Source organism: Alligator sinensis, unplaced genomic scaffold (genome assembly GCF_000455745.1).
Source record: "Alligator sinensis unplaced genomic scaffold, ASM45574v1 scaffold941_1, whole genome shotgun sequence".
Classification (NCBI taxonomy): Eukaryota; Metazoa; Chordata; order Crocodylia; family Alligatoridae; genus Alligator; species Alligator sinensis.
In genome coordinates, this window is record NW_005842163.1 from 1,224,400 (window position 1) to 1,250,687 (window position 26,288).

A 26,288-nucleotide genomic window follows, 5' to 3' on the forward strand; every position below is an offset into this window, starting at 1 on the left:
TATACATACATTCACAAATGCACACCCACAACCCCCCATAAACCCTATACCCACCCACCCATACCCTCCATGTGCCCCATCATATATTAGTAAGACTTCATTTTGAGCTATTATGCAATCACCTCTATATACACAATGCAAACGCACACAAATCAGGACAAAAATATTGTCTTAAATAAAAATAAAATATGTCATTGTGGATGTTTGATTTTTAGTACATAATTTTTTTTCCACTTTCAAGATGGCAAATCCCCTCCCCAAGCAGAGTACTTCCAAGGCAAGGGGAGGGACTTCTGGTGGCAAAGGTGAGGGATTATGGGGCAGGACTTCCAGTCCCAAGATGGCAGCCAGGTTTGGGGCACCTGTCAAGGGGTGGGGCTACCCTTGCAGCCCTCAACAGCTTGCCAAAACTTGTTAAGTGGCCCAACAGTCAAAATAATTGCCCACCCCTGCCCTAGACTCAAGATCTGTGATGATTCATGGGAGTTGGACAAACAGAAATTGTTTCAAGTCTTAAATAACAAATACAATTTAAGCCCAGACAAAACTCCTACACTATCCAAAGCCTTGGATATCTAGCTCCAAAATCAGAACCTGTATCCAAATTTGGTGATTTGCCTCCTCTCTTAATTAAGCCTTTCATTTACATTTCCTGGAAAAAGTTAATTTCCACAAGGAGTTTTCCATGTCACTTATCAACATGGATGCTTCACCCATGCAATCTAGTGTTATTAAATCATCTGTACTGTCAAGGGGCTGAAGTAACTATTTCATATTTGATTCATAATCCATAAATATTTATACAATGACATTTCTCCTTGTATTACAAGGCCACCAGTGCTTTGCACTTTTAGCAAGTATGGCTCATAAAACCTTCTTAATCTCTAACTCAAGGCTAGTAGCACTTGAGACTTATCCACTTCTTAGTCAGATAAGTCAATCAAAACCTGCAATGAGAAGAACAGCTGGCTTCTAAACAGCACAATATCAATCATTAATAATATCCCACACTCTCATTGAAGGGTCCCCAATTAGTAGGAAAATGACCAACACCATATGTAAGAAGTCCCTCGGATGGTGCTTTCAAAATCCCCTAACTGGGAATTTCAGGGAATTTGCTTTTAATCAGCCATGTAAAGTCTCTTCAGGATGCTTTTTTAAATTCCAGCATGTTCTCTCCAGGTAGTTATAACACAAGGATCATCAACAATGCAGCTAGAAGGTATCAGCCAAGAATGGCATTGAGATTAGGGCTGGAGGCAAGGGATGGCAGAAATATAATCTTTTCTAATAGCATATGGTGCACTGTCAGCTCATGTGATGGAGGGAGGTCAAGGGAGGAAGATCACTGAGCTCAAATTGAAAAAGAGGATTCCTAGTTGCTTAGTATCATGACAGTTTATGCAGCGGAGAATCACGGCCCAGTCTGATTGAGAAGTGCTTTGCTCTTCACAGTTTGCATAGCCTCTTTTAAAGGAAGTCCATTCAAATCTCTGACCCATGCTGGTGGCTGGGAATCTGTACAACCTCATCAAGTACTAGGGGTTTATAGTATTTCGTGGATAAATACTAGCAGTGTTGATTCAACAGAAGATGAAAAAGGTACTGTACATTTTTAGTGATCTAATATTATGAATACATTGCGGTACATTGTTTGCTACATCAACATACTAAAATTTGACCTGGCACCATCTATATTCTGTTTTTATAGCCAAGGGTTCATTATGTGTCTTCCTGCAAGAGAAGAACTTCCACATCTGCTTCTGAACACACATTTCCAATATAAACGTAGCATGGGAATCCATCTCAAAGAATATTATATTGAATTTCTTGTCCTGAGGTTAACAATAATTCCTCAGCGTTGAATAGAAATTATTTTCCAAATCAATTGTAGAGATAATGGGAAAAGAGCTAAAGATCAGGTAGAAGGTAGCAGTGCTGGGCACCCTGACAATGCTCTGCTGGACAGGCTATTAGGGAGCCACTCTCCTCCCTTCCTTAGAAGAGGGTAGGGAGAAGAGAGTAGGGGGCTGTAGGATACTGGGGGTCTTATTGCACAAATGGAAAAAGTGCAGGAGTTAGAAATGGCACTAGAAAACTTCTCTTTCCAGCAAAGTTGCTTTATAAAACAACTAATATTTCATGGCAGAATTACCAGGTTTTTCTCACCAGAAATTACTTGAACACTTGTACACTCTCTTTCTGCAGTGCTACAAGGACATATGTCTCACTAGAACTGTAATGCCTGTCCATGGCATAAGATACTTACTTGTATCTCTCTCCAGCTGAGCTACAAAAGCCCTATCTAAGCTTTACAAGGCACTCTCTCCTATTTCATAATAGCCAATCAAAAAAAAATTATTGCTTCAGAAGCTTAATTTATCTTTTTTTCTGTAAGAGTTTAAATATATTTCCTTTGATCAACAGTCCACAAAAGTGATGGGAGTGTTTCCATGGCCTTCTATGAGCTTTCCTTTAACCCACTGCCACTGTCATGGACTGCACACATGGAGAAGACCAGACGATGTATGCCGAACACTGCATTTTTCCTTTTCCTCTTGGCCGGCTAGTCACAGAATAGAAGTTTTACCTTTATCATTTTAGAATTTGATAAACAAACCCTAAGAGCCAACCTAGAGCAGCAAAACATCCTCTGTTTTTTACCTAAATGCAAGTAGAAGAGTTATATAGAAGCATGTGGGAGAAACAGAGGAAGGAGACCCAGGGGGGTTAGCAGATCTGAACAATTCTCAGGACCACTTTACAGTCATTAAGTAATCTGAAGACTTCTTGCTGTAGAGCCCCCAAGGTGTTCATAGCTGTGAAGAACAGAACAAAAATGATAATAAAAAAGGCCACCACTTTCCCACAAATACCTCCGTGAGCAACTGGATGAAATCAAGTATTCAGCCTGGTTTATGTTCCCAGCCAAACTATCCATTTAAATAAGTAAGGTTTTTTGTTGCTTTTGACAGCAAATGACAGTGTTGGCAGCATGGTCTTATGGAGATCACCCCGGGCTGAAAGAAATGCAATTAAGTCGCTACTCCTGTTTTTGCCAGGGGTCACCACTTTGAGCTTATGACTTTTCCTCTTTCTTTCTCCTTCACCCTTTGACTGTCTAGTCTATTTGTATTATTAACTCTTTAGGTAAGGACTTATCTTTCTGTATTTATGGACATAAGTGTTTGCAGCCCCTGACACTATTAAAATGTGCCTGGTGCTGCTGCTACTACTACTAACCATAACAATCACCAAATTCAAAGTTATGGTTCAAACCACAGTCAATAACGAATTCTGAAGTGGAAGTAGCAAAAAGAGCTTCAAACTAGCTCTCCAGGGTATCTGTAATACACTTTTCTACAAGTATGGGCCCAAAATTGATGCTTCACATTTTGTCCAGGAAAATCATCAAAAGTCATTTCTGGCCACAGCAACTGACAGTTCCTCAATTAAAAAGGTCCTGGTTATTTAAAATCTTTAAGTACAGTACTATCATTAGTAGTTACTTTACATGACTTAATGTACATGGACGGAATGGGCAGGTGGTGCATCCTATAATGTGCTCAGCAAGATTTTTTTCAAGTGAGAAAGCTCATGCAAAACTATTTTGCTAACCCGTAACAATAAATTATACTTCCATTTTTGTCTGCCCCTTGTAGACATGTCATTGATAATGACAATTTCCCATGAAAATGTTCATTTTTGATGAAACTCAAGTTTCAATGGCATTTTTTTCCTATTGAAAAATTTCAGCTAATTCTATAGATGACAATGCTATTTAAAAAATTCTTACACTGATGCATCAGAACTGTTGGTAGTACGAGCTCTACGCAGGATTTTTTTTCCGTATGCAAGTCAAGTAAAAAATTCACCTGTTTCCTTTTTTTTCCTTACAGCAATCACAGCATTTTAACTATCTGCACAATACATTTTGTAGTTTAATCCACACTTACTTTCATTTAAATATTTTCCCTGTTGGATGTCAACAGGAAGTACTGTATAACATCAGCATTTCTGAGAAGTCCAAAAAGAAGTAAGTGGGCTCTCACATATTTGTGGTAGGCAAGGTCTGCTCAAACTATTCATATTATATATACAAAACAAAAATTCAAATAGCAATATATACATGTATGTGTGTGTGCATACATACACACAAACACACACACATACACACACACACACACACTTACTTATAATATGCATTAATATATACATACTTACTTATTATATATAGTATGAATAGTTTGAACAGACCTTGCCTACTACAAAAACGTGAGAGCCCACTTACTGCTTTTTTGGACTTCTCAGAAATGTAGATGATATTTATATAAGCAAAACTGCTATTTGAATTCCTGTTTTGTTTTTGAAGTTACGTGCCATTATATTTCATTCGGGTAACACAGCGATGCAATTACACAAATGGATTATCAATGTAAACTGAGTAACACTGTTACTCAGTAACACTAAGAAAACTGTGTTTTCTTTCCTTCTTCTAATTCACCTTACATTTCAAATACCACCTTGCATCAGACACTTTCATTTTTTTTAAACTAATGTTAATCAATTAAGCTGCATCATACTCTTTGAGGCCAAGAAATATTAGTTTCTTATGCAGATTATTAAACGGAGTCATGGTTTAGTTCAATGGCTTGGCCATGACCTGATAGAAAACCTGTGGTAGTACAAAGAAGAAAATCCTGCTGCACACCTGAATTCCAAACTCATGTTTATTCCCTTTCACTTGTGGATTTTAAATGTACAATTAATTTATTGGAAGGTTGTCTTGACACTGAATAGTTTGTTAGTGCACTATCATGGCTTCTCATTTATACATCAAAGTTTCAGATTATACTGTGAAAGAGTGCTATCTGCTTTGGAACAGAAGTGCTTGCATGGTCTTTGTTGTAGCACAAATAAACACCGACTCACCGGAGACGTGTTAGCAATTAGAGTCATGTAAAGCAAACGCTTATTTCATGGGAATACTCATTTGAATCGGATAACCAAACTCAGGGCTAGGTACAGTCATTACACATAATCTGGAGTAAGTGATTGGAAATCAAACCAAACTCGCAACTGTACAGAAGCTTGGGGCACATAATCTGATCTAAAAATGGTGGAACTTGGTCTAAGATAGTCCTACATTGATGTGCACTCAAACTTATTGGAATTAGGTTAGTCCAGTGCACTGAACTTCTGTACCAGATCCCCTGTCGAATCATGTTAGGTCACTGTCTGTGGCATCCCAGGGACCTTTGCAGCCCCCTCCCACTGTCACACTTCACTAGGAAGTGTGCCGGCCTTGGCCTGGGCTCGGCTGCTCCAGCTGAGAGCCCAGCCTGCCCCACCCCTGGGCTCTCACAGGATGGAGTCACACCATGGCTGACAATGGTGGGGGGTGGGGTGCTACACCATGTCTTGCAGCTTGGTCAAGCTCCCTGAGTGTGCATCGACTCGTGGTGGGGCCTGGGGATTCTTGGGTGAGGGTGCGGGAGCCCACCCACGGACTCCCATGCCCCTGTGAGCAAGCACAGCATCAGGGAGTAGACCCAGCTACAGGAAATGGGCACAGGTGCCTCCGCTGCCTGCCTGCAGTTGACAGATGCCAGGAGTGGGAGTAGGTGTGTTCACCTGTATTCAGCAGCCAATCAGGGGTGGCCTGTACACTGGGCTGTGCTCAGCAACCTCTGGCAACCCAGGGAGCCCACAAGGCATGCTGGGAGGTGTGCAAGTCTGCCCCCAACCTGCTAGCCTCAGCCAATGCAGGCAGCCTTTATGCCCCCCCCCCACACTAAAGGGCAAGCATGTGTTCTGTTTGCTCCTGACCTAGCCTATGCTGCTTACAGAAAACTGCAAGTTTGATCGATTCCACGTCAGACTTTTTAAACATTTGTACCTAGTTCCAATGATTACAAATGTAACTTCAGGTTGTGCACTTGCTACTCCCCCCCCCTCCCCCACCCCACAATGATAGTAGTTAATGAACCTGGAAAAATACACATTTTTCCAAATGTCCATTATGTCACATTGTGCTGACTTTGGACTTATTTGTTGAGTTACACACAGTGTGACACCAGCCAATGAAAAAGAAATGAACAAATCAAGTTTCTTCTTACTTTCACCACCAAAATTTTGAATAGCCAATACATTACCTGAATTTTATGCATGGGCTGTCCAAAAAAATCATTTTACTGTAGCCCTTGCAGCTGGTTGGATATTATCTGAAGCAGTCAGACTTACACATCCAATTAAGAAAATGATTAATTCTGGGGTGTTCTGCTATTGTACACTTTTCACTCCATTTATTCAGGCCCTTCTCTGTGACAGTGAAAACATTTTGACTCTTGCTAGAGCATAGAACAGTAAGAGGGATAAAATCTGTTCATATTCATTTATAGGGATTGGCTTATTCAGGGTCCAGGACTATTCAGTCATCATGAATTTGTGAAAATGTTTGTAAATCTTGAAAGTTAAATGAATTGTAAAACATATTGCTTCTCATCTAAAATTCAATTCCAAGTGATTTACATTACTAATCACACAAAAAAGAGGTCACAGTTTGGAAACAACAGATATGTTTAATTTGCTTGTCCACTCTGTTTGGTGAATTTTAACAAACAGCACAGGGATTAGTAGTTATGAATTAAATGCAAACAGAACATCTGTTTTATTTGTAAAATTTGGAGGAGTATTATTTGTAATGAATAATTTGATCAGCTCTGCCAATTTGCCTTGGTCAGAGACTGACCTCTTTAGTCTGATGCCTTCTCCGTTACTTCAAAGTCTGAATATATATATATATATATTTTTTTCAAATAACAGGTTGTTTGTGTTAAATTAATTGTTTTTGTTCATGAGTTTAGAAGAAACCGCCCAAAAATTGTCATAAAAGTTTCTAACCTTTCTTTTGGCTTTATAAACTTAGTTAATGGTGCGTAATGCTTACAAAGACTTTTCAGGAGCCTAAACTGAGACTTGGCAGAAAATGAATTGCAATTAGTATAAAAAGCCTGAATCACTGGCTCAGTTTTTGACAGCAGGTCCGTTTTATGAACTCCACCTATAAAAACCACTTAATGGAGCTAGTCAGCCATAAGAAGAGGGCCAAACATAAGGAAAAAGTATAGACGTATCATCAAAAAGGTGAATCTCTGTGTCTGAGGAATACATAACACCATATGAAATATATATTTCCAATGCCCTGCAACAGGGAAGCTTACAGAAACTAAAACATGCGTTTAAGAAAAGCACGAGATAAAGTATAAACTCTGCTGCCCTGATAAAAATCAGGAATACTACCATTTTTTTTCTTTTGCTGGTTTTTTCTTTTTGATAATTTCGAATCAGAGTCTGAGCATAAAGAAAGTGAAACTCGTGCTAAATCTTCTTCCCTGCAGAACGGAACAAGCTGCATAAGGTACCACACCAGTTATCGCTCGACCAAGTTCATCTTTCATTGAAGAGCTCTTTATTCTGAGTGAGTGCCTGATGACAGGCACTCACATAAGTAGTGCCACTTCCAACACAACTACTCACATCTGTCATTTATTCACTACGGTGAGGGATAGCGCCACAATCTGGCCTTGAATATTAAATTATAAATTAATTTCATTATATAATAAATTATACACAACTCATGTATAATAAATTATACACAACTTATTATATAATATTTAATTATATAATAAATGATATAATAGAATTTAGAATTCTTCCTATACATATTATCTCTCTCATTCCATTGTTTTCTCCTTCCCTACAGTTACATTTCTTTTATTATACAGTGAACAATGCTGGGAGCAACATGTCCCATATCTACTCAGCAATACAGCAAACAAACAACTTCACTCTAATCACAGGATTTCAAATAATCCTGTTGCATCTTATGAAGAGCTATGCTGTTTAGGTCTCCAAGACATTAATAAGTGCACTTAACTTCTTGTTCATCTCATGATGAAATTTAAATGAAGCATATGTTTTGGCAACAGAAAAATATCCAGAAGAGTGAAGAAAAATGTGGCTAAAAGCACTTAAGCCAATTTTTCAAAGGAAAATATGCATATGATCTATTTTGCATAGCCAAACCAATATGGCTTGCATATACAGCAGAAACAGAGTGATACCACACTCTAACGTTTTGGTGGGTCTCATATATTTAAATGTTCGAAGAACCAGACCCCACGTTCTCCAAGTGTTCAGAACTCCAGCTGAGTTTCGAAGTGAGCATCAGAGGTCAAGCATCAGAGGTAGCTAATAGTTTATCTTATGATAAATCAAAGAATGAAGTATGTAAAAATTAAAGCAAAGCAAGTTACCTTTCTTTTTTGAGTCTTTCTTTGTGCTGGTTTTAACAGCCACTTGAAGTTCTGTCTCAGTTGACATCCTATATCCTTAGTCCTCTTCACACAGATCCAGTATCTCGGTCAGGCTCATTTAGAATGTCTCTCCAAAAGAATAACTTAGCCCTTTAGATACTATAACCCAGATGGTTCATCTCACTCAATCCTTTCGAGCGCTGCCAAGAAACAAACAAACAAACAAAAATAATAGTAATTTTTTGAGTTTAAAAAAGGGGGTGGGGGAGGGAATGGTATTGTGTTTCATTGCCAAACAAACCTAAAAAGCTTTCTTTATCGCTAGAAGGATAATGTTGTCAGGAGAGTATACAAAAAAGTCAAATACGTGAAAACTAATCATTTTGGTGTCAATTTAAATTTCATCATTGGAAAATAAACTTTGTATTATTTAACTGAGATTATAAAAAGATTTGAAACTGTGAGCTTTAATTGCTCAGTGCCATCTGTACTGTCCTGATCATATACAGAAAAACAGAACTAACGGACCAGACGCTGATGCACTCACATTGAACAGCATCTTACTTCACTGTTAGTTCTGTGTAAATGAGAATCCTCTATCATGAGGTGCTACTAGTGTATCTTTTTAAATAATATTATAATTCTTATCACTCAAAGCAATTTTCCATTCGTGATACTTTGCAAACACTTGCTAGCTAAGCCCAGGAGTTTCCATGGGAGATTTCAATGGGACAGCACTACCTGCATGGGAAGAGAGAATGCAAGTGAAGGAACGTGCGGTGACCTTACATTGTGACCCCAGCTAGGACTGGCGCGTATTGCCCAAGGAATAAACCACAACGAGTCATGACTCAGGTTAAGCATTTCTTGTCTGTTTCCTATTGCTCCGAGGAAAGAGTCAGCCCATTTTGCACAGCCCCTAATTCACCATGTGTGCCTGGCCAGCTGGTGTACTGACAAGCTTAGATCCCTGCTTCTTGCTCTAGTCATTCCCATTTGCTTATCTCAGTAGCTCTGCCGCTCTCAAGCTTCTTCCCGCTGGACTTCCATTGTACAAAAGGACTTGCTGTCACCTAGCAGTAAAGGAAGACAGGATGGCTCTGACCCTGTTAGAACAATTTGTAACACCTCGCAGGGTAAGAGATGCACTAACGACGCTACCTCATTAAGTAAGGCTAGGTGCAGATATTGGAAAAGCCCAAGGCAAAATCAATTAAACCTATGTGGATTTCTCTAAGCTGTGCAGATTGGATCAGGAGCAAACAGAGCACATGTTCACTCTACAGTGGGACACACACACATGTACACACACACCCCCCTGAACTGGCTGAGGCCAGCAGGTAGGGGGCATTTCTGCACACCTTCCATCATGGGCTGTCTCCCAGCCTCACCCCCCTGCCAGCAGCTGGCTGTCAGTTGCATTGGGGGGATGCCCCCCAGCTGTGCTGCGGCAAGGACCTCCGCTCCCCACAACTAGCTTGGCTGACAGGGGCAGGCAGAGGCCGGGGCTGAGAACCATGCACAGCTGTCAGATAAGCTGGGCAGCAGTGTGGGGAGCAGAGAATGTCCACTGTGCCCCCACCCCGGTGGGCTTGCTTGGGTCTGGCTTGGAGTGGGGACCTCCACTCTCCCCCTCTCCCCACCACTGCCTGCTCAGTCCTGGCTCCTACCTACCCTCCATCAGCCAAGTTGCACAGTGCTGGGGCTAGGAGAGGAGGCCCCTCACCACGCAGGACCCCCGCCCCCCCCGCAGCTGTGCTTGCTTGGGTCTGGAGGGGCCAGGGCTGGGCCTGTGGGGAGGAGGCCTCCACTCTCCTTCCCCGCCTTGGCTGAGAGACCTCAAGTTGATGGAATCCAAGCAAGTTGCAGAGGTGATCAAAATATAATACTAACTACACCTGTACAACAATTGTATTTCTAACAAAGTATGTGTCAGAATACATTTAAGACGTTATATGCCTAAGTAATATTTTTAAACAAACTTCAATTTATCCAAAAGGTGGTGAAAAAAATATTATACCATCCTTACTGAGGGCAAGTAGTATTTTGCTGCATCAGTTATCCAATTTTCTTCAATGGGGCAGCATATACAGTAACATGCAACTCAACTGGAATAAAGCTCCTATAATCTGGTTTTCAGATGGAATTGATAATTCACTGGTTACATTAATTTTTATGATGAGGCCCAGTCAAAATCCTGCCTTAGTGTGTCCCCAAACTTTGGGAAAGTTTGCCTTGATACTCAGAAGCACACTTTGCAGCTTTTGCCCAACACAAGTTTTTAGTATCAGAATGATTAAACACAAGGATATCAAATAAAAACAAATGACTTGTCTACAGGTAACAGAACTGTGTTAGCTTTTAAAAAAGGTAGATATGTCTGAAACTTTACAAGCACTACAGCATATAGACACCTATTCCGAGGATAAAATATCAGTTTAACTAAATTAGTTTTCATGCCACTCATAATTTGTATTCAATCATGCCTATAGACCCTATCCAGGATTGGAATTCAATTATGACAAGAATCATGTTTCCTGCCCTGAAGATCTCAAGACACAACAGGCAGCAAAGGAAGTGCTATTTTGCTATGTTAAATATAAAAAACTAAGGGGGAGGAGGTGTAGGAGGAAAGAGAGACAGAGAGTGAGACAGAGAGGGATGTGACTTACCCAAGGGTGCACAGGAAGTCTATGGCAGAGGCCAGAGATGAGCAAAGAAGGGACCAACATCTTAGCTAGCGAAGCATGCAGAGTGCAAAGAACCACATGGAATAATGGCTCTTCACTTCACAGATCTCCAGTGGAGGATCTGATTGCTTCTTATGCCAGGCTTTCTCCACTGAGTAACTCCTCACTGCAATCCTAACCAGGTATGCCTAGTGGGATAGCCATCATGCTGCTGCAGATCCTTGGTACAAACAATTTTTGGTTGAGAGATAAAACTGCAGCCAGACAGCAATAATATCACCTATTTCTTGGCTACATTATGGCCAGCTCGTGCTTCAGAAAGCACATCTATACTTCACAACACAGTCTTGCATAGAGATACCAGAGCTAGCTCCTTGATAGCTAGCTGACATACTGCAAGCAGCAGAGCAGTGTTAATGAGGGGCTTTGCCTAGGTTTATATGCCCTGCTTATTAACGCTGTGCAGTCTAGACAGACTCACAAAGGAACTGTTATATTACACTACTCTGCTTACTAGTTGTCGTCTTTCTCATGTTGTCACTATACAGGAGGGCTAGCTGTCATTACTTAACCAGTGAAAGTACTCCATGTACCCATTTGCTCCTCCCTCTAGCTCCTGAAAGACATTTCTTTGTCAGTGATGCACAGAGCAGAAAGAATTTTCTAACCCAGTGGTTGTCAACCGGGGGTATACATACTCCCGCAGGTACTTGAGAAGGTCCTAAGGGGTACGTGCCAGTGGGAGGGGATGGAGCATTGCCACACACCATCCCGCGATGCTACACAGGTGCTACCCACCCGGCTAGATGTGGGGGGTGGGGGAAGTTTGCATGCAGCAGCTGCTGCTGCTCCACATTCAAACATATGCCACCCTCCTCCCCACCCTGCCCTCTGCCCCCTGCCCTCTGCCTTGCTACACATCTGTCCCCATGCCCATCCAGCCACTCGGCGTCCAGGCGCCGGGGGTACACTGATCCATAAAGGTTGAAAACCACTGATCTAACCTATAGAGCTCTGAGTATGCTGTGCTAAAGAATCCAAAATTATTTAATAAACTCCCTTCCCCTAATTTGGGAGATTAAATCCCTCCAAAACCTAAAGAAAATCACTTTTCACAGGAAAGACATGAAATTGCTTACGTTTTTAAATCTAGACTCTTTTAGTATTTTTAAATATTTCAGTAATGTTATGCTGCCATATCCAATTTGAAGTGATTTAACACTCCTGAAGTATATCAGGCTTTTTTTAATGTAATGAGTATGTCAAATCCATATGAAATTATATAACATTCAACAGATAAATACATATATGGCATACATTCAAAGTACTGAACGTGAATACATTGAAATACATACTAAATACATTCAAAGTACTGAATTAATTTAAAACAATAGAAGTTTCTCATTCCTTTCCTAGAAAGGCAGAATAAAAAGGAAAATAAAGGGGCTCAGGTACCCCCCTTGCCATCAGCTCCCACTAATTCAGCTCCTTTCCCTTCTCCCTTAGCAGATGAAATTAAGGGGAAAATTTGAAAAAAAGGGAAAATCTGACCTTGAAATTAACATACCTATACTAATTTACATGGAGTACCCATAGACTTAGGTCAGCCAGAATCGATGCATTTTACCTTTTTTTTGAAACTGCAAAAAAGTTTTATTGCAGGTACTCCATAAACATGCTTTTATGCCAGTGGCAGACTGACGGTGGGGTTGCGGGGCACCAGTCTGTGGGGGGCACCAGCCAGGCCCTTCAGAGTTTTTCACATGTGATGTGACAAGTATTGCTTCAAGAAGGATGGCTGGGGGCACAAATGGCCCCTGGGCGCCGGAGACCCATGGTACGTCACTGTTTTAGGCAGTATTTTTGTACCTACTTATATATGGTACAAACTATGCATGACAGTCCAAAGCTAAAAGGCTCATGGTTTCCCATATAGTTCACTGGGCTGGGCCTCAGTAGTCAACAACATTTCAAGCCATGGTGACCCAACAGCTCGGTACTGCTCAGCAGGGAACCTGGTTTTCTCCATTTAAAAATTGCAAATTCTCCAATTTTAAAACAAATCACAAATTCTATGATTTAAAAAAAATTTACAAATTCTGTGCTAAAAAACCCCAAAATTTGCGATTAAAATGAAATGCCACTATACATAAAGGTATCAATTGAACACAAGGTTTTATAGATATATTTACAATTTTAAAGCAATTTGGAAGACTACCAGTGCCTCAGTCACTGAAATAAAATCAATTCCAAGTACCTATACATTTTTGGTATTTGAATTTGGGTTTTTTATCATTGAAAATCAGAGCTCCCCCTGCCCCCTTCACTCACCAGGATGCAGGTCCAGGCCCCTCACTCCTAAGCTATGGGCTCCCAGCTCTGCCGGTGCCCCTCACTCCCCACCCAAAGCCCCCCAGCCCTGCCGGTACCCCTCACTCCCCACCCACAATGCCCCCAACACCCCCAGCCCTGCCGGAAGAGGCCTTTGGCTTTGTAGCTCGTGGGTTATGGGGCCAGGGACCCGGGTCTGCAGCCTCCTGCCTCCCATAGTAGCACCCAAGCCCCGGCTGCCACCCAAGGGAGGTAGAGGTGTAAAGAAGCTTCTGGCTTCTTTACTTTTCATTCCATCCAGGAAGAGCAACAACCAACTGCTGAAGCTTCCTTAGCCTGACAACGGGTTTTTGAACCCAAAAGCTTGCTTAATAACTATTCTCCAACCACTTGGGTTGGTCTAATAAAAGATATCAAATTCACCCAAGGAACCTGCTCTACCCATGGGAGGTGGCAGCTGCTGTGACAGAACAGAGCACAGAGCCAAGCTCCCTCTTTCCCATGAGCGTGGCCGGAGAAGGGCCCATTGTGGGGGTAGCGGGTACAGGCTCCCCACTGTGGGCTCAGGCTCCCCACCTTGCCCTTCCCCTGTGGCTTCTGCAGCCCAGCAGACAGGACCCAGCTGGGCAGGGAAGTTCACTGCTGCTGCTGGGAGCTCTGCACCACCATAGTGAGGTGCCCCAGCCCACCTGGAAGCTGAGAGGGGCACAACTCTGTGTCACCACCCCTGCTGCTGCTGGGAGGGCAGGGGGTGCTTTGCCAGGGAAGTGTGGGGCATACAGTGTCAAGGAGCTTCCCTGCCCAGCCCCACTCTGCCCTGCTGTGTCAGGTCCCACTTTCTGGGTTGCAGAGGCACCAGGGAGAAGGCAGCAGGGCAGGAAGCCTGAGTGTACAGTAGGCAGCCTACACTCACCCCTGTCCCATTCACAGATCTGGGGGGCATGTACCCTCCACCCAGGAATGGTTGCAGGATTGGGAAATCAGACACACACATCCCACCATCTCCTGGACAAGCCTCCTATGGCTCCATCCTGCTCCCTGCTGGGGCCCTACAGCCGCACATTCCAGCCCCAGGCCCTAAGCCCCACGCACTATTCCAGCTGGGCAGCATCCTCAGCCCCAGCCCACTCCCTCCTTTCCTACCGGGGCTCGATCTCCTCCCCACTCCTCCAGACTTATCTGCAAGGAGCTGCTCTCCAGGGTGCATGTTTGAGTACGCACGTGCACATGGTGCCCCCTGCCTGACTGTCCTCCTCCCACTCCCTCCAGCCCGTTGCAGTCTGGAATTCTGCAGAGAGCTCTTTTCAAAAGTGGAAAATCCATTTGTTTCTCATTTAAAATGAAAAATTCACATTTTTCTTAGTTAAAGGGTTTTTTCCTGTTTTCCCATGGGAAACGGAAAACCCAGATCCCTGCTGCTCAGTGTGTCTGTGTACTCCTGATACCTTCCCACAAAATCCATAAGCTGATTAGCTCCTACTCATGACTGGAACTGGGGACTTTTGTTACAAGTCTCCTAATCCTCCAAAAATGATATGCAGATAAGACACAGGGCAACCAGGTCCAGTTCTACCTCATGGAGAGCAGGGCTACACTAATCATATATGAAAGAGGGGCTGACAGAAGGATTGTGGGTGAATTATTTGCAGCCTCATTTGGCAATGTTTTCCAGACATTTAAGGCTGGTAAAGGAACAGGACTCATTGGGAATGGGAAAGAAAGGCACAGCTCTGCTCTGGGAGTGAAGAAGTCAAAATGTATGCAGTACGTGGGCGCACCATGACTTGAAAATGAGTCATCACTGAGGGAGACTGCGCTAAGTGGGCACTAACAAATATTTTATTCAGATGGACTGCACTAACCTATCCTTGTGGTAGGTTCCAATCAGCATGACTGCCCAATATGGGTCACATGCTTTATACTCATGCTCAGCGTCGGCTGCATTTATTCAACTTCATAGATGTTTTCCATTACTGAAACCATAGTGTTTTTGACAGAAGTTTAATGATAGATATTTAACGAGGTTTCCCTGTATGTGAATCTAAAATTGACTGGAATTCTTGTTGGAAGTTTTACCAAGGATTAAGTATATTTACCTGAATCTAAGACGTTGTGTTTTTCCCCATTCAACATAGAGAGGGAAACATCTTAATCTTGGATTCAAGTACAGGCCCATGGCTGGAGGCTGCTCCAGCTCACGGTCTGGCTCAGGCTCCAGTTGCAGGCCAGAACTGCTGTTACCACTGCAGAACAGGATGGGCCACATGACAGGGGGACCATCATGGTGTGCAACTCCCCCTTGTCCCACCTACAATGTGCTTCCTCTCCTGCCACATGAGCCACCCCTAGTCCAGCCAGGCAGCAGTGGCAGAAACAGCTCTAGCCCAGAGCAGCAGAGGGAGTGTGGGAAAGACTGTGCAGTAGCACGGGAGCTCCTGCAGCTGCAGTTCTAGCTCTGACCCTGACACCAACCTGGGGCTGACACCAGAACTGACACATAAAGTAACTGGCAGTGTACAAAGCAGGATTTCCTAAGTTTTTTCATCCCATGGCACACTGGCTGAATGCAGGTTGGGGGGCGGGAGGGGATGGGGTGGCGGCGAGTGGCTGGACGCAGAGAAGGTAGGGGGTGTGGCTGAATGTGGAACAGGGTGGGGGTATTGTTGTGGGGCTGACTGCGGTGTGGTGATGACGCAAGACAGCTGTGGCAGCACTGGCTGTAGCCACACCCTGTCAGGAGCCATGGCCCCCCAAAGTTTCAACAGCACACCTGGACATGTCCAACAGCACACTGGCTGGGAAACACTGATGTAGAGCATGTGGTAGCCCAAGAGATAGGTGGGGGTTGCAGGCTACTGGAGTGGGGGGAGAAGACATGGAGGGCAAGTGGCCGGGGAAATATGCAGCAGGGGGCACAGACACAGAAGGCAGGGTTCTGGCTGCTCACCTGTCCACCACTGCTTTCTCCACCACAGCAGTGGAAGGGATGAATTTAAGATGACCCCCTCCCCCCCCCCCGCACAGTAATTAGATTCTATAATTTAATAATTCTGTATGTATAGGATCTAATTATTGGAGCTCATCTTGAATTCAAAACTGTCTTGGATTTGGGTATAGTTTTTTTTTCTGGAGGCTCAAGTACTTTCTACTCCTAGCCACCCTTAGAGCTTATCTACATCTCTATTTTGGGGTGGATTTACCTTTAAAAACCCTTACTGTTAGGGTTATCTGATGAACTCAGATACCTCTGTCCATCCTACGCCTGTTCTCTGGACTAGCAGATGTCAGTCTTTGTTGTGGTTAATCTAGTTCTTTTTATCAATCCTAAATTTAACTGGATTAAGAAACGATGTATATATAAAACAGTCTTCTTTGAATCATGCATGTTCATTAACTCCTGTCAAGTGATTGTAATCTGGCATTTATTATGGGTTAGCATCATTTTATAGCCACTTTGCACAAACTGAAGACAACACAAAATGCAAGGCAGTGAAGAATCATGCCCATGGATTACACATTTCCCCACTCCCACACACATAAAGGGCAAATCCCAAAAGGCAAATGGAGGCACCTGTAATTCATCGCCATTCATAACACAGTAAGATTCAATGACATATTCAGTTTTTTGTTTTTGCACTGCTGAGCCAAGTGGGACACTGATCTCACATAAAGCCTAGAGGCACTACCATAATAGAAATAATAATAATAATCCCATGCTCGACCTATTTGTTTTGATTTACCAAGAAGCTGGGAGATGCCTTAGAGCACACCGAGTATACTTATTTTTCACCTACTCTTAATGAAAATACACCAACTACAGAACGCAAATCAGTATGTCTAATCCTCAGAAATTAAAAACATGCATAGCAACAAAATTGTTTTTATGCATCTTTTTTCTACAGCCTGGTAAAAACCTGACTTTGACAGTCTCAAACATTTAATTTTAAATGGGGACTCATGAAGCAGCTGTCCAGTAAGGATCCACAAGGATCAGTTTTCCTTATTTCATTTATATTTTTTATCAGGGACTTAGAGCAGTGGTGCTCAAGCTTTTTGGCCCATGGGCCAGATGGGCAGGGGCCAGTACATCCACAGGCTGGATCCAGCTGGTGGTCCTGATCTGGAACCCAGAGCAGTCATGGTGGGCCCATCTGCCTGTGCAAAATGGGGGGGAGGGGGAAGGAGCAGACTGGCCACAATCCAGCCCCATGGAGAGGGAAAGGGGCTTGACACAGTCCCGACCCAACCCTGCAGTGGGGAGGGAGTGTGGCCTGGCCCTCATCCAGCCATGGGGGGAAAAGGGGTGTGGCCTGGCCTGGCCTGGAACCAGCTGCAGAGAGAGAGAAAGCATGGCCCAGCTCAGCCTAGATCCATGGTGGGGGGCAGGGGTGGGAGGAAGCATGGCCCAGCCTTGACCTACCGTGTAGGGCTTGGGGTTTGGGAATTTGGCAGTGGGGGAAGGTGGCCATATTAATTGCTATCAGTCCCCCAATGCCAAATTTCCCAACCCTTGCAAAGCCCTGCAGGCTAGATGCCATGGTCCAAGGGCCACATTTGGCTTCGGGGCAGAGGATGAACATGCCCGACACAGAGGAAAACAAAATTATCACCGATAAATGTTGCAGGTGATATAAATATTGGGAACATGGAAAACAATGAATGGACAGATCTCTGATGACCAACTGGTCTACAAACTGGTTGTCTGCTAGCTGGGCACAAGCAAACAATATGTAGTTTAAACAGCCAAGACGTGAAGTTATATAGTTAAAAACAAAGAATGTAAGGCAGTTTTACAGGTTGGGGCACTATCCTGGGATGAGTGACTCTGAAAATTCAGGTACTGATTATCCATATCATGAACCCCATATACTATTAGTGTGTCTATAAAAATAATACTATCCTAGGAGATTTAGTCAGGGAAAGTCTCTTGCGGCTGGAGGGAGGAGAAGTTACCTCTGTGTTAGGCTCCACTGAAACAACTCTTGGATTAATCCATCCAGTTCTGGTTCCTACAGTTTGGAAAGGAAACTGATAAGTTGGAGGGGACTCAGAGAAGAACTATAAAATGATTATAGGTTTGGAAAATGTGGTGTACTCAAGTATTCACAGAGCTCAATCTGTTTAGCACTTCCCAGAGAAGGTTAACAGTTCATTTGACTACAGTCTACAACAGAGATGGAAAAGTCCAGTCCACAGGCCATATCCAGTTGCCATGGAGACCAGCCCCAGCTGTGCTGGCCAGGTGCATGACAAAGCAGGGCAGGGGACTGCTTTGGAGCTGCTGGGATCTTGCAATGCGGGCAGCTTGCTCCAGAGCCAGGGGATAGCCGTGATCTGTAGCATGCACACTCTGGGCACAGGGGCGCAGAAAGGAGATTGTGGCTCTGCCCCAGCCCCTTGCAGCGGTTGCAGCCTGGTATGGAGCAGGGGCAGAGCCGCAATCTCCTATCTGTGCGCTCCTGCCCAGAGCATGCAGGCAACAGATCAGGGCTATCCCCTGGCTCCGGAGCAAGCTGCCCCCATCGCAAGATCCCAGCGGCTCCAAAGCAGCCCCCTGCCCTGCTCTGCCACGCGCCTTGCCAGCACGGCTGGGGCTGGTCTCCATGGCAACCCCAGCCTAGAGCTTTCACAGTACAGCTGCAGCTGGGGTCACCATGGAGACCAGCCTGAGCCATGCAGGCAGGGGCTGCTGGGAAATGAGTCTGGCGCCAGCTGTTTTGGCCATTTTGCCCAGCCCTGGTCTACAAGCACCTACACAGGGAACAAAATGTTCATAACAGGCAATTCTGTATAGCAGACAAAGGTGTAACAAGATCCAACTGCTTGAAGTTGAGGCTAGACAAATGAAGAGTAGAAATATGGTGCAAATCTTTAACAGTGAGTATAATTAAGCACTGGGATTATTTCACGAGGCTCCTCTATCTTTGCTGAATTTTAAACCAATACTGGATGGGTGTTTTTTTCTAAGAGATGTGTGTTATATACAGGAGTTCAGAATTCATGATCACAAAGGCCCTCTTGGCCTTTCAATGAACAAATCTATAAGTCCACTTTAAGGAAACACAAAATTATAAGGAGTAGTTTCAGGATTACAATAAACTGGCATTGGAATAAACTGGCTTTGTAATTTTTGTCTCAGTGAATCCTAGGTAAAGTTTTCACATATTATCAAATTCAAGACAACTGCCTCCTGAGATTTCAAGTACTCGACATCAACAACATGGAGATCTCTTTAGATCTTAAGAAATCTGAGGCCAGTAAAACTGAGACCATGTACCATCCTGCAGCCTCCCCATCTCCCCCAGGCCCTGCAGCAGCATAATGCCTCTTGCAGTAGTGTTACTTGGTCATCCCGCTGACCAGTGTTCACTGTCCTGTGAATAAACCATCATATGTTAATGATGGAGATGGCATGAATTTATGCTTAAAATCCCCAAAGGTCAAGAGAGAAAGAATAGTTCTGTAAATAGCAGATGTCTCCCCTAGATGTAAATCCTCCCACTGCACACAGCCCAACTGATGATTATTCAGTAATATATCACCATAGGGGAACATCAGTCTTTACAGCTCTATAAGCAGTTACTTAAATGACCCTCTTCAGTCATTCAAGGACTGATGGAGCAACCCTGCATTCAGGTTTATATTCTGTGTAAGGGTTAACTGAATATATGTTCTGCAAGAAGCATCAGTACAAATTACTTAACAAAAGAAAAAAAATAACCTATGACTGCATCACCCAGAACAAACTTTAAGGAAAATTACCTGGTCAGCAGCCAGAAATGCTGAATTCCTTGAGAACATGCATTAGAAAACAAATCATAAGAATTTCCCATCTCCTTGTTATTTACAATTTCAGGATCAATTGCAGTGAAATAAACCCTAGTAACAATATCCGACTGACAACCCACTCAGGACACTCATGGACAAAAAGATCTATATTCCCAGTGGCCACCCCAGTCAGCAATATTTTAACTAAACACGCACATCTATTTTTGGACAGGTTCACATTTTGATTTACTAAAAAATATAATCAGGCTATACCCTCCTTGATAGATGTTCATGTAAAGCAATAGAGGTCAATGTAAAAGCTACATGTAAATATCCATAAGTTCCAAGCGATAGTTCAAAATCCATTTGTGCCTATAACGCTTCCCTTCCCAAACTGTAGGTCTTTGTGTAAGCAGTGTTAGTAAACTTCCATATACAGCCCATATTTCAATACTTTATTGTCCAGATGAGCTTGCCAGTCAATCTGTTCTTCACAGCAACAGCTTTTATTGTCTCCTCCAATCTAGGTCACTGTTAATAAATACTAGAGTCTTGTAACTGTGGGACGTACTGTAGCATGCATTTCGTCAATGAGCTACTATTTCCTCTGAATAGCTCTACCATGTTTTTCTCTATAAGAGAACGCAATTTTCTTAGCATTTTTTTATAAAAATCCCATTGTCTTGCACTTACCCACGTTAACAGTCTCCTGTTAGTGCCTCACTACAGTCTCAGTTATTATAACATTATTATATTTTATATGCATGTTTCAGCTTTTCCTGAAGAGGATTCATTTTAACGAGATACTGACAATTACTATTCCCTTATTAAATGCAGGCAGCAGGAATACAATCCCAGTGTATTTTGGAAGCAATTAATCCCAGTGTATTTTGGAATCAATTAGCTTTTAATTCCAGGAGAAGTACTAACCTTGTATCTTGTATTGTTCTTACAACAGCCTTTATGAAGTAACATTTTAAATATAGACCAGAGTTTTAAAAGTTGCTATTTTTTTTTTACCATAAAATCTATTAAATGCCTCATCCTTGCTCTGGCTGTATTCATGCAAGGAAAAAAAAACAACATGTTTTATCAAAAGTATTTTTCCTTGCAACCACAAGTTATTGAGGTTAATGTGGGAGACAATAATTGAATTTCTCTGGCCTCTATCATGCAGTGTGTTAGACACAATAATCACAATAATCTGCTCTGGCTTTAAAAATCTATGCATCTATTAATTTCCTTCAGTGATTCTCAGTTTCAAAAGTAAGAAGTTTCTATGGAAACTTTTTTTTTTACATCTGTTTAAGTAAAGGCAAAAGCAGCCTTTGTACAGGTTTTATAACTAAGGTAGACATCCCACAGGTCTTTCAGTTCTCCCCAGACTCAATCTTTTAATTCTCCCCAGACTCAACTTTGGGTATGGCAGTTTCCTCTCAGCTTCTTTATGGATGAAACTCTCAGACCTCACCCTGCTTTGAACACATTTTCATGCTACTACCCTCAGGTCCTCATTTTGCTTCTCTCTAGGTGTTAAGTCGGTTTCCTTCCCTCCACAGTGCCAAGCATGGTTTCTTGTATGGTGACATCTATACAATCAATTCTAGTAGTCTCGCATGAAAACCAAATATGATTGGAGAAGGGTAAGGAGAAAAGGACACACAGCATAATAAAAGCTGGGAGACAAATGCAGCTAGATGGGTACAAAGTGGATGCTATAAGTTACAGTACTTTCAAGGAAACACAGGTAAGCTTAGGGAGCATTAGAGCCAAAGGCCACATCCTCATTCCTCTTCTTGTCCCCTTTGCACTCTCATGTGAACACCTGCAACAGATCTCTGTTCCAGGTCTGTCAAATCCCTTGGCAGCTGTTGATCAGAAGACATTACTTTGAAGCCCTCAGTCCATGTCTCCAGATGGTCCTCCAGTTTTGCAAAGGGCTTGCTTGGGTAGGTATATATCAGAGCAGAGAAGATGCACTGTACAAACCAAAATAGAAATGTAAGGCCTAATCCAAATTCCAGTGAAATCTTTCCATTAACTTCAATCAGTTCTTTATAGGAGTGCCAGAACCTAAGAAAATATGGACGGGTTGGAGTCTGAAACTCAGACAGGGAGGAAGAAATGAATGGAAAAGACAAAAGGAGACAAAGAAAGGAGGTTTCTGTTCATATTCATGGGAAAATGCTCTAATTGCTAAATGTGAAGCAAAGACTAAGATACACTAAATGGCTAATCTGCAGAAGATGGAGTACTGGGTTGGGCTGTTACATGTCTCTATCCCCTTTCCCCCCGCTTAGTTTAGGATTCTATGTATTTTAACTAAACCTGCTATATATTAGTTTCTATGAGTTCATGAATACGAATTCATTTCAAGGTCACCTCTGGAGTCCTCTGGGAAGCTGCAGAATTATTTATTTATAAAAACAGCTAAAAGAAGATGCATAAAATCAAGTCCAGTGACACGGTTTAAGAAATCAATGTAATTTACAATGTCAATTAAAACTAACACCAAATCAGAGTTGTAGGCATGCAACCCATACCCTCAGCTTCTGGAAACAGGTATAGCACCATTAAAGCTATGAAGATCTGCTAATTTAGCACCAACAGAATATCTGACCAAACTCTGGCCAGCTCTGACTTATAAAGCACCTCAAAAGTGAGATATTTATTAGAATCCCAATGACAGCAAAATAGTTATAGAAATACTTTCCTAGAATATCCACGCTCTGAAATGCAGTATTACACATTTCCTCACCAGCAATTCAGTGGAAATATCACATTTAAACACTTGGTCAATTTTTTTCCCCCTATGGAACATGCCCGCTTGACTAAACTGAAACTTTTCATAAGAAAGCATTAAATTTTATCGCAATTTCTGATAGGAAATATATTTTATTATATAATAACATATAATGTAACATATTCCATTATAATATTCTCAAATAATAAAGTAGAAAACTTTAACCTTACTCCTATTGAAACTAACCACTTGAAAGGATTGAATGAAAATACTCTCATAATATTCCATTTTACAAAAAAAAAAAAAAGGGAGATTTTTTACTTTTTATCACAATTCAGGACAGAACCAAAATTTGAAATTTTAGAATTTCCTGCAGTAAAGACATTCTGATTTTCTACAAACTTGAGATTTAAGCATTTAACTCAATGGTGGACTTAAAAAGTATTGTGTTTTCCCCAGTTCATACTATGTGTTCCCTTTTTTTCTAGGTGAATTTACAAAATAAGTCTTAATATAATCTCTATTTAAAAAATGGATAATTCTAGGATTAGGCCCATACGGGGAAAGATCTAGACCAGTACCAAAAGCTTCAGTGTAAAAAACTGTGTGTGACAGATATGGGATGACCTGTCCTCCTCATTCCTTCTCATCCCTGTTTCTAGCAGTTGGAAATCTGATAAACACCTTAACTACGATGTTTAATATTTCCTCCCAATAGTTTACTATAATTTATTAAAATGATCGTGGCTATCCTTGTCATTCACATACATATCCAATCCTTCTTTCAATCTTATTGTTTGCTAATCCAGAGTCTTTTACTTCCAATGCAGCAGTTCACTAGCGTGAGGAGCACAGCTTTGTTCAACACACAAAATATCATGAAGCCGGAGGGCCGGGCAAGGCTGGAGGACAGTGGACTCAGCATGGAGCCCCTGGCCACGGTACATATTAAGCTGGAAATCTGTATGAGGATAAATGCTATTACAAGCATGACTGACTTGATTCTGTGAATTATGAAAGAGCACAGCACTCATGAGGAAGCAGCTTTCCCATGGTTGTGGGTTTTGAATGAGCAAGACCAAAGGTAAATGCAAGCCTGGGGAGGGGAAAGGGGCAGGGAAAGGAAGGAATTCACAGGTGTATAGGTTGCATCTGTTTCCTACTCCTCCTGGCCTTGAGTCTGTCCCTGGAGCTAAGAATGCTGCTCCAAATCCATACGGTAAACCTTTGGCACAGACTTTTCCCTCCAGCCATGAGTGAGGATGGAGTATAGATAGATACAGCATATATCCCTTTTAAAATCTATTGTTCCATCACCAAGACTTAACATGGAGCAGCCACTGCTTGCAACATTGCTTCCAAATTTCTAAAATGCTATTATGAACAATGAAAAGTGAGGAACCACACACACACACACACACAGAAAAGAAAAAGAAAAAACTCAACATCCCCCCTATTCAAGTGGAGAGGGCATAAAAAGATATGTTGCCAAAGAACCTAGGGAATCCCACAGATTTGGGCAGAAGTTTACTACATTCATGGTGGAACTGAATGATCTGAATGCATTTTCATGTCAGTTATATTACTGACATGAATTATTATTTATCATAATATTAATAAATTATTAATAATGAATTATTAATTATCAATTATTAATTTATTATATTGAATTCCTTAATATATCTGGGAGAACTCAAAAAATATTTACATTTTTGTTTCCCGAAAAGCACGAAACATTCAAACAAAACCACACAAGTCGTACATACATTACACAGATGTAGCAGCTGACTGTGATCTCACTTACAAAAGTATTAAACTGGCTTAACTCCACTACAATCAATAAAGTCATACCATCATAAAATCAATGGAGTAACATTTGTCTTATATCGGTGTAATTCCATTGATTTTTAATGCCGTTAGAGTTACTCCAATTTTATGTTGATGTAACTGCATTAGTGTCAGTGAAAATATGCCAGTAAAAGACTGATGTAAGTGAGATCAAACCTCTCCCTCTCTCTCACATCCAGTGCCGTAACTCAAAAGTAAAGCAAGAACGTGAATTTGTACGTTACCAAAGCTGTGTCTCTGGAATTTATTTTTGCAAGACTAAAGAAGATATATTCATTGGAGAACTTCTCAGCACCATGATGGCAAAAAAGTACAGACAAAGAAAGGACAAAGGACAAAGTACACAGCCAGGATCAGTGTATTCTGTAATTAGAGCTGTTAAATGATTACTGAAGTGTAATGGTGTAATCACTGTGCTGCAGAAAAGTGAGAAGTATGTAAGCAGGAAAATCTCCAGGGAAAACGTAAAAGCAATGTCAGGGAGACTATGCTTTATAGTTACATAAATGCTCTGAAAATGAGAACCAATGCTTTCTAATTGGTTTAGAGGGTTTAGGAATTCAAAGCTTCATGTCACAGTTTCCGGGCAGCCATCCCATCTTCTAAAGCAGCACAGTAAGTTGAAACAAAAGAGAACCTATTAATTTTCTAACTTCTGAACAATATCTGAATGCAGCTACCTTCTTGTATTTCAAGATCACTTTCTCAGTGCTGCTAGTGAGACTTGACAAGAAACATGTTTCCCATTGGCTAGCTTCTGCACCAGATCCCCTCCAGAGTCAGCTTAGGTTGCAGGCCCCCGAGGAACTTTTGTGGCTCCCCTCCTAACCCTTCTTTGCAGGGCGGCCAGGGAGCCAAGGCTGCACTGAGGGTATCCAAGCCCAGCTGCAGCCGAATACATGCCCCAAGACATGCCAGGCAGGGCCCAGTGCTGGGTAACTCCTGGGCTGGCAGAGGCACTGGGGACAGGGGCAGGTATGGCTTCGAGGTGTAGCAGACTGCAGGTTTGTGGGGCCAGGGTTGTCACTAATGCACACCCCCAGGGTTGGGGGAAGGGCAGGGGCAAAAGCAATGGGACCCAGCTCCACGGATGCCGAGCTGCTCCACGTGGACTGTGCTCCACTGCTGGCCGCCTTGCAGCACCACCTGGGCAGCTGGCTCTGCCCTGCCCATTGAGGTGGGTAAGGTCAGAGACGGCCAGAGAATCCTCCTCCAGCAAGGTGGGAAAGGCAGGGCAGAGATGACTGCCTGGACAGCACAAGAAGGTGGGCAGCAGCGGACCACTGTCTGCAATGAGGGGCTCAGCATCTTTGGGCTAGGGCCCATAGCTTTGCCCTGCCCCTGGAGATGCATGTTGGTGACATCCCCAGTCCTGCATGTTCACAGTTCACTGCGCTTCCTAGCCACACCTGTCCTGTCCTGGTGCCTTTGCCAGCCCAGAAGCTGCCCAGTGCTGGGCCCTGCCTGGCATATCTTGGGGGCATGGGTGTGACTGCAGCCAGGCTCAGACACCTCCAATGCCCTGCCCTCCACAACATGTGGCAGATATACCCACGGGGGGGGGGGGGGGGGGGTCGCTGGCGACACGCA

The 26,288-nt window shown here is 42.6% G+C and overlaps 1 protein-coding gene across 8 annotated transcripts in view; it reads right to left on the reverse strand.

The window, feature by feature from the left end:
* DAB1 (DAB1, reelin adaptor protein) overlaps positions 1-26,288 on the reverse strand; it is a 430,025-nt gene that overhangs the window by 216,070 nt on the left and 187,667 nt on the right. For 5 of the 8 annotated variants that reach the window (XM_025206588.1, XM_025206584.1, XM_025206590.1 and 2 more), the window contains exons 1-3: positions 24,923-25,017; positions 21,933-22,086; positions 8,319-8,518 (exon numbers count right to left, since the gene is read on the reverse strand). In XM_025206588.1, coding sequence (XP_025062373.1) covers positions 8,319-8,385 — 67 coding nt within the window. In that variant the 5' untranslated portion in view covers positions 8,386-8,518; positions 21,933-22,086; positions 24,923-25,017. Of the gene's footprint in view, positions 1-8,318; positions 8,519-21,932; positions 22,087-24,922; positions 25,018-26,288 lie in introns of those variants that run through there. The other 3 variants (XM_025206587.1, XM_025206586.1, XM_025206585.1) reach the window with 2 other exon arrangements.